Genomic DNA, 15,451 nt, shown 5'->3' on the forward strand with positions numbered 1-15,451 from the left:
TTTCGACATGCAACAAACTTGGAGGCACCGCTGGGATTAGTGAGAAGTGCGAGCCGAAGGGATCACGAGAGGGAACACCGTGAGCGCGCGAGAGAGCGGAGAGTCTCGGCCGAGTAAGCGGGTGCATACCAGCGCGAAATGGATCTGGAAGCACTAGCCGAACGGGTAACAGAGAGACTGTGGCTGTTGCGGCTCGATCAAGTGAAGGAGGTATGTGATTGTAACAAAATCCCTACCGCAAATGTCTCTACTAAGCGCGCACTTATCAAGAAAGTTACAGAGTCGATTGATGCCGCGATTGATAGGGAGGAAGAAGGCGCACTTGTGAAGAAGGTGGCGAGTATTTCAACACAGAGCACATTCAGAAGAAGTTTCTACGCTCGGTTGGCACAGGTTTGATCAGTGATCATATTAAATTTCAGATGAGGCCATACTTGGACGATTCAAAAATCTCAGATGAAATGTTGATAAACAAAATGAACGAAGCAGCCGGTGATGAAACCGAGAGACTAAATAAACAAAAGAAGAACACAGGAAGTTAAGTGGCAAAAGTACACCAAATGCAGGCTCATCCATGCAGGCAGGATGAAATGACCTCCAAAGTGCTGGTTCAGGAACAGTCAAGTGATATTGTCAGGCGGAAATGCAGAGAGACACCAGCAGCAGAGGGGCGGAGAGAATCAGAGTTATACGAGATGGTTAAACTCCTGAGAGAGGAAGTTGCGGAACTCCGAAAAGGACAGAACAACCCTCCTGAGCGTATAGTCAGGGGAAGATCCAGCTACAGAAAGGGATGCAGAGCTTGTCAGGAGAAAGGTGAAGAGGATCGATGCGAGCACTGCTTTAGATGTAGAGTCGTGGGTCATGCCGCCCGGGGCTGTAGAGCACCAAAGAATCCAGCAGAGGGCAGAAGCGATGTAAAAATATCTGTTCATTCCATGAGACCAGACAGCTCAACCTCCATTCTGAGTTACTGCGACCCACAAGAGAAAACTCAAGAGCTCTTTCGACAAAGGATTAAACAGCTGGAGGCGGAGTTAGAACAAAGAGGAAAAACAGAGCATGCTAGAGCTACCACCTACACCAACCACATACCTTTACGACGACACCCAAGATTGGAGAACCTCATTGGTCCTAGATGTATGGTGGACTGTTTCTTAGAATGCGTGCCTGTGCAAGCGCTCTGGGACACAGGGTCGCAGGTGACCATTATCAACGAAGAATGGAAGAATATTTGCTTTCCCCACATTGCGACACGCAGCCTTAGTGAGCTGCTGGACGAAGGTGAAACTCTCATTGGCCGAGCAGCAAACCAAACCGATATACCCTTCTCTGGATGGGTAGAGTTGAAATTTCAACTTGGGCCGAAAAGAGGGGCCCAGGCAGAACTCCTGGTGCCTGTGCTTCTCTCCAGTGAGCAAGGCGTGGGGCAGCCTCCAATCATTGGCTATAATGTTATTCAGCAGCTGGTGACAAATGGAATGGAGCAGCACCCTGATATCATTCCAGAAGTGGTAAAAGAAGCTTTCTCATGTGACTGCAAAAAAGCTGTTATATTGATTAGAATGATGCAGAACGAGGACCAAGTTGGAAAAGAAGGAATAGTGAAAGTTGGACGGATTACTACAGTAGTTGCTGCCGGACAGACAAAAACGGTGAAATGTAGGGTGAGGGCTGGTCCTCTTGTTTCAAAACAGGAAGTCCTGTTTGAACCAGAAGTTATTCCACAGTGGCCTGAGGGACTTGATGTAACTAAGATGGTAATCAGTCTTCAGAAGGGAAACTTGACCAAAGTTCACATCCCAGTTACCAACATCAGCAATGTGGACATTATGCTTGCTCCCCGCACTATATTAGGACGAGTACAGCAAGTCAGGTCCATTTACCCAGCAGACACCAAACCCGTTACTGTGAGGTCAGACTGGAATGGCACTGGAGACGATGTGGTGGCGGGAGTAGTCGTCACTGAAAGTAAGGATGTGACAAGCCGTGATGTGAAAGATCTGAACGAGATTAACAACATAGGACAGGGCGCTAATGGAAAACTGTGGGACCCACCAGTGTCGATTGATCATCTCACCCTGGAGCAACAGAGAAAACTTAAGCAGCTGCTGAGGGAGGAGTGTGCAGCATTCTCAAAGGATGAGAATGATGTAGGGTGCATCCCGTCTCTCTAAATGAAAATCAGATTGAGTGACACGACACCAGTAAAGCGTACGTATGTCTCTGTACCAAAACCACTACACAAGGAGGTGAAAGAATATGTGGAAGACCTTTTAAATAAAGGATGGATACAGAAGTCTCGCTCCTCCTATGCATCTCCGATCGTCTGTGTACGGAAGAAAGATGGTAGTTTACGTCTCTGTATAGACTACCGGGAGCTCAACCGCAAATCCATCCCAGACCTTCACCCTATCCCACGGGTACAGGACATGCTAAACAGTTTATGTGGAAGTGCATGGTTCTCGGTCCTGGATCAGGGGAAGGCGTATCATCAGGGGTTTGTGGAGGAGGGCAGTCGACCATACACAGCTTTCATAACACCGTGGGGCCTTTATGAATGGGTCAGGATCCCCTTTGGGCTGTCCTCTGCCCCGGCCGAGTTCCAGCGCAGTATGGAGGAGTGTTTAGTGGGACTCAGGGATGACACCTGCCTTCCATACTTAGATGATAACCTCATACATAGTAAGACATTTGAGGAGCATCTCCGTGATGTTAGGGAAGTGTTACGTCGCTACCAAGGGCATGGAGTGAAGCTTACGGCTAAGAAGTGTGAATTGTTCAGGGCTGAGGTAAAGTTCCTGGGGAAAATAGTCTCTAAAGGTGGCTACACTATGGACCCCAAGGAAATTGCACATGTGCAAGCACTAAGAGACCGTAAGCCTAAGACAGTCGGAGACCTGAGACAACTACTGGGGTTCCTGTCATATTATCGCACGTACATTCCCAGTTTTTCCCAAATTGCTAGACCCCTCTATGAACTATTGTCAACAGGTAAGCCTTCAGAAAAGGGGGCAAACAGTAAAGATGAAAATGGTAAGAAGGGTCGGGGTAAAGGAAAAAAACCCGCTCAACTTCATTCCAGTCGGTCCATAGCATGGACAGAACAACATCAGAATGTCCTCAACCAACTACTTGAGTTCTTGCTTCACCCTCCGATCATAGGCTACCCTGATTTTGAACAGCCCTTCATTTTACATTGTGTATGCATCACAGGACGGATTGGGGGCCGTACTATATCAGAGGCAGAAAGGGAAACTGGTGGTCATTGGCTTTGGGTCACGGACTCTAACAGCTCCAGAGAAGAATTACCACTTGCACTCGGGGAAACTGGAATTCTTGGCGATGAAATGGGCCATTTGTGAACGATTCTGTGAATACCTATATCATGCGAACTCCTTTGTGGTCTATATGGACAACAACCCGCTAACATATGTTTTGTCCACGGCCAAGCTCAATGCCACCACCCACCGATGGATAGCAGAGTTGGCTGACTATAATTTTACCATCAAATATAGACCAGGCTGCGTACACCGGGATGCTGATGGGCTGTCAAGGATGCCTTTGGACATGGAGAGTTACATGCAGACCTGTTCGCAGGAGGCCAGCCCAAGAATCATAGCTGCTGTCACAGATGCACTTCTCCTGAAGCCGGAGGAAGAGGAGCCCTGGATGTGTCCAATCACTCTAACTACAATTTGCTCTGAGGCAGAGCAGGACCAAGAAGCAACACAAGAGACCAAAGTGACCCCTGAGGAACTGAGAGGAGCCCAAGAAAAAGATCCAGTGCTTGGAAAGGTGCGGGAGTACGTGCTAGCAGAACGTTGGCCGAGGTTAGTGGGACGAGACTGTCGTGATGAGTTGACTGTTCTGCATAGGCAGAGAAACAGGCTGTATTTGGATGCGGAAGGAGTACTGTGTCGACAATCATCAGGACGCACCCAGACAGTGCTGCCCAGAAAATACCGGCAGTTGGTGTTTAAGGAGCTTCATGAGGAGATGGGTCACCAGGGAGTTGAGCGCACACTCAGCCTCATCCGGGACAGGTTCTATTGGCCTCACATGCAGGCTAATGTGGAACATTATGTCACCAAGGTGTGTAGCTGTCTGAAACGCAAGCGTCCAAATAGAGTGACGAGAGCACCATTGGTCAATATAGTGACAACTTACCCTTTCGAACTGGTATCAGTGGATTTTCTGCATCTGGAGAGCTGCAAGGGTGGCTATGAATACATCCTGGTATTAATGGACCACTTTACACGCTTTGCCCAAGCGTACGTTTGCAAAAATAAGTCTGCAAAAACAGCAGCAGAAAAGATCTTTGGCGACTTTGTTCTCAGATACGGGTTTCCCACTAAACTCCACCACGATCAAGGAAGGGAGTTTGAAAACAAGTTGTTTGAACACATGGAGGAAATCTGTGATATCCAACACTCCCGCACGACTCCATACCACCCTTCTGGAAACGGACAGGTGGAAAGATTTAACAGAACATTGCTGTCAATGCTGAGATCTCTGCCGAGTCAAGCCAAGGCTGATTGGAAGAGCTCTCTAAACAAGGTCGTCCACGTGTATAACTGTACGTGAAGTGAAGTGACAGGTTATGCCCCGTACTACCTTCTGTATGGCAGACACCCGAGGCTGCCCATTGATGTAATGTTTGGCCTGAAGCCAAGGGAGAGTGGAGTGTTGCATAGTGATTATGCTGCTAAGTGGAGAAAGCGCATGGAAGAGGCATATGAATTGGCATCAAGGACCGTTCAGAAAGACCAGAGGAGAGCAAAAAAGGGTTATGACAAGAAGATATATGGAGCAGATCTCCAGCCAGGAAACAGAGTTTTGGTGAGGAATCGTGGAGAAAGAGGTGGTCCGGGGAAACTCCGGTCATACTGGGAGGATTGAGTGCATGTTGTGACGGAAAGGAAGTATGAAGATGGCCCAGTGTATGTGGTTAAGCCACAACGTGGCCCAGGGGAAGCGAGGGTCCTACACCGAAACTTCCTGCTGCCTTGCGACTTCCTACCTGTTGACAGAACATGAGTAAAATACAATCAAGGGGAAAAGTGACAGGGGCAAAGGGGAAAAAGAACACACATCAAATGGATGCTGAGACGGAAGAGGATTCTGAGGACGAGGATGACTGGAGAGGCTTAACGACATTGCCGTTAAAGCAACGTGCAGAGAGAAAAAGCCGACCAAGAGCTGAGGAGGATACATTCGGATTAAGGGCAACGGAAGCAGAATTGGACCAAGAGCCAGAATGCGAGCATGTACTGCCCATGGAAAAGTGTGATGAAGAGGACAGAAACTCAGAGAAGTCTGCAGACGAATTGGAGGATGAAAATGAGATGGCAGAAGGGAGACGGGAGACGTCATCGGATGAGGCAGACGACATCAGCCCAGCAGCAACTCACCCTCCACAAAGAAAGTATCCTTTCAGACAAAGACACCCACCAACAACACTGACATACGATACATTAGGCATGCCCTCTATCACACATAGTCATTTGATTTCATAGTTGCTATGTCAGGTAGCAAAAACACAGTTCATAAGTTCATAATGAAGAAAAAGTTAATGGGATTATGTTTTATTTAATACACAAAGTACCAGTAAACAGACATTGGCACATAGATTGCTAAAATATGATGATACAGTCGAGACAGCATATATGTGGGTCTGTGTATAGAGCATAGAGTATGTTTATGGTTGCGACCTTTCAGCACTTGATGCGTGGCCCGTCCCATGACGGAGCAATGTTTCAGACATCATGTGGCCAGTGGTGTCTACTTCAGCAGATGACATGAAATGGGAGATAGATGTCATGCAAAGACAGTTTCAAGACTAATTAGCATCAAGTATAGAGACTGACTCCCTTATGTACTACTTTGCTCTACTGTTGAGAACAGTGACTCTGGGAACTATGGAATGCTGAGACAGCATTCATTTTTGGAGGGGAGAGTGTGGGGCTCATTATAACATTCCCTGTAATGTTCATATTAATGTTTAGAGAGAGAGAACCCCCCTTATGTCTTTATTTTATTTTTATAGGTTCACACTTAGTTTTTATGTATTCTAAGTTCATGATGGGGTTAATATAGGAAATGTGTTTAAGTCAATGTTGGTGCAAATGCATAAATCCTGCTTAAAGAAGCGATTCTACAGAAGAGGGCGCCCACGGAAGATAGGTGCGGGTGTGGAATAGAAACAGAAGAACAATGTTGTTTGGTAGTGTTGTGAACGCACGCAGAGTTTTTGGTTGTACTGCAAAGATAACGCCGTTGTAATGTAAGCAGTGAACAAAATTAAACGAACCCATCACATTATGCACGTCTTGGAATCCATTAATTTCGACATGCAACACAATCAAAGTAAAGACGATTGCGCTGACGTACAGGAGTCGTACAGCAAGAATGTGTGAGTCCATTATATTGATGCGCAAACAAACCATGTGCGAATACAGTTCTTGAAACTTCTGGAATCACAAAATTAATCATGATTCATTTATCAATATTCCCAGTTATGTTAATAAACAGGTTTGAAAATTAACAGCTGAACAGTCATTTTACAGAAGAAACTATCAAAAGCATACCAAAAATATCTTGGCTTGCTGCGATAGTCCGTTTTAGTCGGTGCCCATTTGGTTTCAAAGCGAAATGTAAAAGTCACTTTTGGCAATATTTTGGATTTAAACCCAATGCTAATAGCGAACCTGCAAACATTGAGGCAATCTGTAAACTGCCTGATGAAGGCAAAGCATCTGGAGGTAACACTTATAACACACACACACGCACACACACACACCTTCAAGCGCACGACAAGAATGAGGCTACCATGCTTATTCGTTTTGTTAAAGCCGTCTTAATCTTTTTGATGATAACAATTCTATTTTTTAGTTTGTCATTGTACTATTTTGTTGTTTTTCATTAATAATGAACTCACCTTTCAAGCAATTGACCGTTCGCAAAACCCCGCCCTCTAGCGGTTCTCGTCCAATCCTAGCTCAGCAACTGTAACTAAGGAGAAGGACCTCCGTCAAACATTCCGATTTCAGCAAGATAGTGAAACGATGCGCCTATGGCAGTGAGGTCTGCACGGGCTTAAAACTTGCTGTATTTTATGATTGCTTGCAACTATTATTAAAAAATAGGCTACATGAACAAACACCGTTTCACTACGGCACTGCGGCCCCCTCATCAGTCAGCAAACAAGAGGAAAAAAAAGAGAAAAAGCACGAACTTACTAATTACGAAACTTTGATGTAGTTGAACAGGTACACAGTCACAAATTCCTCTGGAACTCAAACATTAAACTTCAAAACAAAGTTTGCGCAGTTGCACAACTATTTACACAAATATATCCTTCTCAGTAGGCTGAGTTATGAATGAAGAGAACCGCATCGAGAGTTGATGGTTTCAGCGCGTCCTCTGATTGCAGTGTTGTGACTGAAATAGCGCGCGCGGGAGCACATGCGCAAAACAGTTTTGTAAAATGATATATGATCAAATAAAAATGATTGATATATAATTTTACAAAACTGTTTTGTGCATGTGCTCCCGTGCGCTATTCTGTCTATACTTTCTGTCGTGCCCTGGAGGATATGTCTGCTTCATTACTCCAAAAACAATCTCTTAATGTATGGAGCTCAACCCAGCCATGTGTCTGGTTCACAATTGTTTGACGGGCGTAGTAACAATAACTAAGGGGCGTGGCTTTTGCGAACGGTCAATTGCTGTCCCCAAATTGCCGCTAATAGAAAGTAAAATGTGCTCATCCGCACCAGCATTCATAAGCTATTTAAAAGCGAGGTGGAAAAGAGGGAAAAAAATCCAATTTCCACCCATCCCTCCCACCCCTGGTGATACCGGTATAACCGGTGTTTTCACGTCAATTAATCAATGGGAAAATTTCCTCACATCCTTAATATATAATATTGCATTTGACAAGGCCTTTGGGTCATAAGGACCACTGGTCTATAGACAGTTTAGGTAAGTTCAGTTGGCTTTTTTTGTTTGACAGTTGGATTTGGTTAAATAAAACCTGTACCCTATAGAGAAATTGCACAAACTGAAATGAGAGAGATATTAATTTTCAGTGATTGGACTGACACCTACAGTACTTTAAACTCCAGGTGTACAAAGACGTTGTGCACCACCTACAATTCCTTCTAAAAATGTAAATATCTATTTATCATGAATTCATGAAGCAATGCAGATGGGCCTAAACAGTCTGAATAATGCCAGATGTTACATGATTTCTTTCCACCAGAGTTTAAGCAGGTGCACAGGGAATAATGTTGCTCCGTGATGACCAGTAACAGTGTAGACGCAGTCATTAGCATTTTTGTGGGATTATCTGTACAGGCTAGCAACAGTCCAGCTGCTTTAAAGCTCTACCCAGCAAAGACAGATGTGTTGGCTCTCAAAGTTGTTCTTTCAACATGTCCCCCTCAGCTCAATGTGGCAGTGAAGTGTCTGAAGACAGACGTGCTCAACCAGCCAGATGCTCTGGACGACTTCATCTGTGAGGTCAATGCCATGCACTCTCTTGACCACCAGAACCTCATCCGTCTCTACGGAGTCGTCCTCACACACCCCATGAAGATGGTGAGTGAGTGTGCGTGTTCTCATCTAAAACATATTAGTGGCAAAGACAGGGTGCTAAAGTATCAAGGCCTTGAGAAGGGAGGGGTGGGCTAAAATAAGGCCTGACATTTGCATGCTCTCTCAGACTCATTATTTGCTGACACTGACTTCTGGAGTTATTCCTGATTGGCAGTGTTCATTGTCTCTGGTGGCGATATGCTTCTTGTCATATCACTTTTTGAGTCGTTATGAAATGAAACTTAATATTGTCCCCTTTTCTCCCCCTGCCTCTCTTCCCTGAATGACCCCACTTTCTTTCTCTAAGGTGACTGAGCTTGCGCCTCTCGGCTCCATGCTGGATCGTTTGAGAAAGACCCTGGGCCATTTCCTCATTTCCACTTTGTGTCAGTACACCATCCAGATTTCTAATGGCATGGGTTACCTAGAGTCCAAACGCTTCATCCACAGAGACCTTGCTGCCAGAAACATACTGCTGGCTTCCAGTGAGCAGATCAAAATCGGAGACTTCGGACTGATGAGGGCACTGCCTAAGAACGATGACCATTACGTCATGCAAGAGCATCGCAAAGTCCCTTTTGCCTGGTGAGGGAGGGAGGTTTGGAGGGCTGGATATATTCACAAAGGAAGAGTTTGTGTTTGCATGTGGTTTGAGTCTATAGAGAAGGGATATGGAGAGCTTAAAATTATTTGGTTGATTTTGTTTATATGCAGTGACAGGCCAGAGCTCAGGATTCATATTGAATTTGAATGAGGTCATTGTTTGTGGCCCTTGTTTTGATTAAATGAACTGTGCATGATCCTCATTTTTCCCCTTGGTGGATTGTTCATTTACGGGGGAATTTTATTCTACTGACGTAATGCCTATTGCATGGTGTTTTCTTTTCACATAGGTGTGCCCCAGAGAGCCTGAAGACACGCACATTTTCTCATGCCACAGACACATGGATGTTTGGTGTGACACTATGGGAAATGTTTACCTACGGTCAGGAGCCCTGGCTCGGACTAAATGGTAGTCAGGTAACCCCACCACATACAATCTGTACTTTCAGTTAGTCATAAACATCTACCTAATGAATGACCAGCTTTCGTACAGATATGTTCCAATGACCCAAATAGGGCTGCTCGATTATGGCAAAATATTGCCAATATTATTTTGGACAATATTGCAATCACGATCAGTGTTTCCTCTAGATTTTTTTTCCAGCTGTGGTGGCAGGCCTATTTCCCCCTGGTGGTTAAACCTCCCCACCCAAGAATCATGCGCACTCACACACAGGCCACTTTCTGAGGAATTGAAAAATGAAAACAACCAACCATTTCTGTCAAAACTAATTTCGGATCATTTATTTGCAAAGATTTAAACTGCTACAGTAAGAGAAGGCAAAATTCATAATATATGGCAAAAGTACTATTAAAAATAAGGTTAAAGAATAATTCAGCAGCTAAAGTTAGAAAAATCATGAGTACATAATAATTTTATAAAATCTGAACAAGTAAATATATTTATACAGTATATACCATAAAAGGAAAATATATTTAATTTAAAGTTACAGCGCCGCTTTTTAATGAGGCAACAACATACGATAGATAGGACAGAATAATCTTTCATTGGACAAAAGTATTATAATATGAAAGGCTCCAATATAGAGCAGCACAAAGTGCTTATGTGCATTCCGTGCACAGAATGATGAGCTTGAAGCAACATGGAGTAACAGCTTGCAGCGCATAGAAAAGTTCAAACCACAAAGTGTATTATATCTATGCAACAGTTTGAGCCTTTTCTTTTTAACAGTTTTAAATTTCAGTTACTGTGCGTGTGAAGAACAATTCATAGTGCTCACTACTCCAGTGTTGGGATCTAACAGACACGCAGATGACATGGTTTAGAAACCGCAATCAACTCTATCAAGATAAAGTCCTTTTATGCAAAACCATTGACCTTTATCTACAAATAAAGTATAATAATGGGATCATTGATCTTGGAGTGAGTTTCATCGTGTTACTGTCGTAACCAAATGCGACTTGCTGTTTGAATGCTGAATGGAAAATGACTGAGGAGAGAGATGAGTTTGCATTAACTTTAATTTAACGACTTAAATATTCATTTGTACCTCACATTAAGCTATCGAATGGCTTCAGAATTCGTACAGTCGTACAAAATGCAAATCTGATGAAAGGGCGCACCTTGTGTTCCCAGATTAATGTTATAAGCAACCCAAACTCACCGCATATGCAGAGATGGAGTTTGAGACGCGCTCCACACATGTAAATGATAACAGTTTGTGTGGAGCAGCATTTACCGTGAATGGAGCCGCTCTGCGATGCACGCAAGTAACCTACACGTATGTAATAAAGGCAATATACGCATGACATATTAAATGTGTACACAAATAAAAGTAGACCCTTTTCGATTAAATTATTACTCTTATCTGTATGACCAAACTGACGGTATATTTTAAGTTGAAAAATGCAAGTGATCGCACCGGCGCCTCCCTTGTCATGCAGTAAAACGCACTATACTTTAGCTGCCTTCCACACATACACTTAGATCGCCTAATAGTAGCGCACATTTATCTAGGTTAACGTTTGAGCGAGCACCCATGTAAAATTTTGGATTTCCTGCCCACAAGGACCTGCCTTTAAAGTCTTCACGGACTGCATGACGGACTGCATGCCGCTTCCTGTGGAGTCTTTTCCCCCTGAGACTATAAGGGGCAGCCCTAGTTTTAATACATTATGCAGCCTTAGAAAACTGTCTATTTATGCGGTTCATGGATTCTCGTCCGTGGAATGGCCACTTCCGGTATTTTGCCAGTTACTCGACACGGGTAAATTGAAATCAAGGATTTTTTAAAATCCATTACTCGATTTTAATCGAGAAATCATGACAGCCTTAGTCACGTAATAATTGTATGTTTTATGCACAAGAATTGTTTTATCTTGGTTATCATATTTTCATAATCATTTTTGAATTTTCAGAAACTCAATTTCGATTAATCGCATAGCCATAACCCCAAAAATCTGATATTTAGAGCCTAATATTGGATTTGCTGCTTAATAGTAATTCTGCCATTATTGCATTATTTACTGGGTCAATCACAAACATGTTTTAAATGTGTGTTTTTGACAGATCCTCCACAAAATAGATAAGGAGGGTGAAAGGCTGCCTAAACCAGAGGACTGTCCTCAGGACATCTATAATGTCATGATGCAGTGTTGGGCTCAAAAACCAGTTGACAGGCCAACCTTTGTGGCTCTAAGGGAATTTCTAGTGGAAACCATGCCTACGGACATGAGGGCCCTGCAGGACTTTGATGAACCTGACAAGCTTCAAATCCAGATGAATGATGTCATTACCATCATAGAGGGCAGGTGAGCTCTTGTACCATAATATTTATTAAAACGGTTTTGAGGTGGTAAATTAAAATAACAAATATCTAGATTTTTAGTTCAAAAGTGAACTCGCGCTGCCTCCCCTAGTGGTCGCTATGGGGAATGACTTGACATGACAGGTGTATGAAGCATGAGTTTAAACACAACAAATTTGACATTGGAAGGCGGAAGCCTACGGCTTCACCACTGGTGCGACCGAGAGTATAAAAGGGCACCTGTGCAAAACACCATCCTCTTTCTTGTCTCAAGGAGACAGTTTGTTTGTACATGAGTGAGGAGCTTGCGTTTAGCTCTTGAGGGAACTAAATGCACGCATTGTGTGTATTTCTCATGTTTTTGGGTGGAATGCTGTCAACTATTCAAGGAAGCTGGATGCGTTTGGTGTACATATGCCTTCACGAGACAGGCAAGGAGCTTTTTTCCTTTCTGCTCTCTCCTGAGGGATAGTAGTTAGTGTTTGCACGAGTGTGTTCAGCTCTCGAGGGATTTCATTGCGGTGCATCAGTGTCTGTTCTCATATGATACTTGTCAGAATATAATCTGACATTTTAATTAGTGCATTTGACTTCTCGAGGGGGTTAAATGCGTGCTTTTCGCGATGTGGTCGCAGTATAGGTTCTACCTAGGCTTGACTCTACTGAGGGATGATAGTTGAGCGCCTGCACTCTGCAGTGCGAGTTCAACGGCCGCCATTACGGTAGGCGGGATTAAGCGCGATTAATTTTGGAGGGTTTTTGGCAGAGCAGGGATGAGTTGAACAGGAAGTTTCCTTTTTCGGCTCCTCTTGTTGGCTAAAATAATAGTGATATTTAGGAGCTATTGAAAGTTATTCCTGCACAAATGACAGGTTAGATCTGGTTTGGCAGCATGAGACAGACTTTATGGAAAACATTTCTATCTGGACATAACTGCCCCGTTCCTGTGGATAACAGAGCTCAGTCTGGATAGCAGTATTGAGTTGCTAGGCTTTCTGTAAGCTGTCTTGAGCGTAGGATGTTGTTAGGCCTTATGTGTTAGGCCGCCTCTCGCTTTAGAAAGTGGTGCTGAGTTCTCCGTCCTCAGAGCTCAGCTAGGCAGCATGCTAGGTTGCTAGGCTCTCCGTGAGCCTCCTTGGCTACTGCTTTTACAGTACTGGAGTGTTTTTTGGCCCCTTCTTGTTATTGAAGGACATTCCTCTGGTGCCTCCACTCCATAGAAGTGCCCCAGACAGCGAGTCTGATTTGTTAGGCTTTGAGAAGCGTAGGACATCGTTAGGCCACCTCTCGTTTGAGTCGTCATGCTGAGGTCTCTGTCCTCAGAGCTCAGCTAGGCAGTATGCTAGGTTGTTAGGCTTTCCGTGAGCCTCCTTTACTACTGACTTTACAGTAGTGGAGCATTTTAGGCCTCCTCTCGTTATAGACAATCACTCTTCTCAGGCCTCAGCTCCCTAGAGCTCCGCCTGAATAGCAGTTCTGAGTTGTTAGGCTTTGCGAGGCCTCATTGGTAGGCTGTGCCTCTATGGCTATTCTTAGCATTGGGCATAGTAGGCCTCCTCTCGCTTTGGAGAGTTGTCATGCTGAGACCTCTGCCTTTAGAGCCTACTAGGCAGTAGTGTCAAATTGTTAGGCTCTCCTGAGCCTGTTTCACTACTGCCTTTTGTAGCTAGGCTCTCACTATAGAGAGTCATCCTTCAAGGCCCTATTATGTAGCCACCTTGACAGGCGTAGGACTTGGTACTCAGGCCTCCGTCCCATGAGCTCAGCCAGGGGCTCCTCTTGCTAGGCTCCATGGCTAATGCACCTAAACCGGTGCGTTGTTGGGTCTTTCTGCTGAGACCTCCACTCTCCAGAGCTCCTCCTGGAGAGAACTCAGTTCTGAGTTGTTAGGCTCTAGGCGAGCATCCTTGGAAGCTGTCCTGAGTGTGGAACATACAAGGCCTCCTCTCGATATCAGGTAGTTGGGCTTTCTGCGAGCCGCCCTGTGAGCTGTCATGGGTGCAGGATGTAGTAGGCCTCTTCTCACTTCGGAGAGTCGTTATGCTGAGGACTCCATCTTCGGGGCTCGACCAGGCAGCAGCGCTGAGTTGGTAGGCTCCCTCTGGACCTCCTTGGTTACTGCCTGTACTATGGAGCGTTATTAGGCCTCCTCTCGCTATAGAGAGTCGCTTTGTAGAGGCCTCCGCTCCTCTGAGCTCTGCCTGGATAGCAATATCAAGTAGCTAGGCTCTCTGTGAGCCTTCTTGGTAGCTGTCCTCTCACTTCGGAGGGTCATTATGCTGAGACCTCCGTCCTCAGAGCTCGACCAGGTAGCAATGCTGAGTTGTTAGGCTCCCTCCGAGTCTCTTTGGTTACTGCCTGTTCTATAGAGCGTTGTTAGGTCTCCTTTCGCTAGAGTTATCTTATCGAGGACTCCGTTCCCTAGAGCTCTGCTAGGATAACCAACCATATAAGGATTGCCAGCAACCATATCACCCTGTAGCCCAAGACTGGTTGCCCACTGAAGCTAAGCAGGACTGAGCCTGGTTAGTACCTGGATGGGAGACCTCCTGAGAAAACCAGGTTGCTGCAGGAAGAGTTGTTAGTGATGCCAGCAGGGGGTGCTCACCCTGTGGTCTATGTGGGTCCTAATGTCCCAGTATAGTGATGGGGACACTATACTGTCAAAAAGCACCGCCCTTCGGCTGAGACGTTAAACCGAGGTATATGGCTGCCGTCGCATCATCCAGAACCAGATGCTGCACATTGGTGGTGGTTGAGGAGATTCCCCATTCCATGTAAAGGGCTTTGACTACCCAGAGAAAGCGCTATATAAATGTAACAAATTATTATTATTATAACAATTTGTGAATTGTAGGTTCTCTGTAAGCCTCCTTAGAAGACATCCTGAGTGTGGGACGTTGTTAGGTCTCCTCTCGCTTTAGAGTCATTATGCTGAGACCTCCACTCCTAGAGCTCGGCCAGCTTGTTTGCCAAGTCGTTAGGCTCTCTGTGAACCATAGTTCCCTGAGAATAGGGAACGAGACACTGCATCCCTTTGCCATGCTTTCGGTATTCCTGCAGACGTCTCCTTTCAGACAAGAAATAGACACCAGTGCACCAGTGGTGATGTCATAGGCTGCCGTCTGCCAATGTCAACTTCATTGTCGTGTCTAGACTCATGCTTCAGAACACGGTCATGCCAGAGGCATTCCCCATAACGACCCCTAGGAGATGCAGTGTCTCGTTCCCTATTCTCAGGGAACCGTGGTTACATGCATAACCTGAGACATTGTTTTAGCTTTATATTTTAATGATTGATGTGTCTTATTTTAAGTAATTTAAAAAATAAGAGGCCCTAATGGAAATTTGCTGAGAACCACTGGTCTACACCAAAGGAGGGGAATTGAAATGCATTTAAAGGTTCTGGTTAAATAACTTCTCAGACTGATTCATAAGTGTTTGATTTGCTAACAAGAATCTGCTCATATGATTTACTC

At 44.8% G+C, this 15,451-nt stretch overlaps 1 protein-coding gene across 15 annotated transcripts in view; it reads left to right on the forward strand.

Annotated features, from left to right (window-relative positions):
- The window catches only part of tnk2b (tyrosine kinase, non-receptor, 2b), a gene marked incomplete at its 3' end in the record, with an annotated part of 84,767 nt that overhangs the window by 56,463 nt on the left and 12,853 nt on the right, over nt 1–15,451 (forward strand). For all 15 annotated transcript variants that reach the window (XM_079614156.1, XM_079614154.1, XM_079614166.1 and 12 more), the window contains 4 exons: nt 8,452–8,604; nt 8,909–9,186; nt 9,495–9,621; nt 11,735–11,976. In XM_079614156.1, the coding sequence (XP_079470282.1) occupies nt 8,452–8,604; nt 8,909–9,186; nt 9,495–9,621; nt 11,735–11,976 (800 nt within the window). The remainder of the gene's footprint in view (nt 1–8,451; nt 8,605–8,908; nt 9,187–9,494; nt 9,622–11,734; nt 11,977–15,451) is intronic.

This window comes from Phoxinus phoxinus, assembly GCF_949152265.1.
Source record: "Phoxinus phoxinus genome assembly, chromosome: 5".
Taxonomy (NCBI): Eukaryota; Metazoa; Chordata; class Actinopteri; order Cypriniformes; family Leuciscidae; genus Phoxinus; species Phoxinus phoxinus.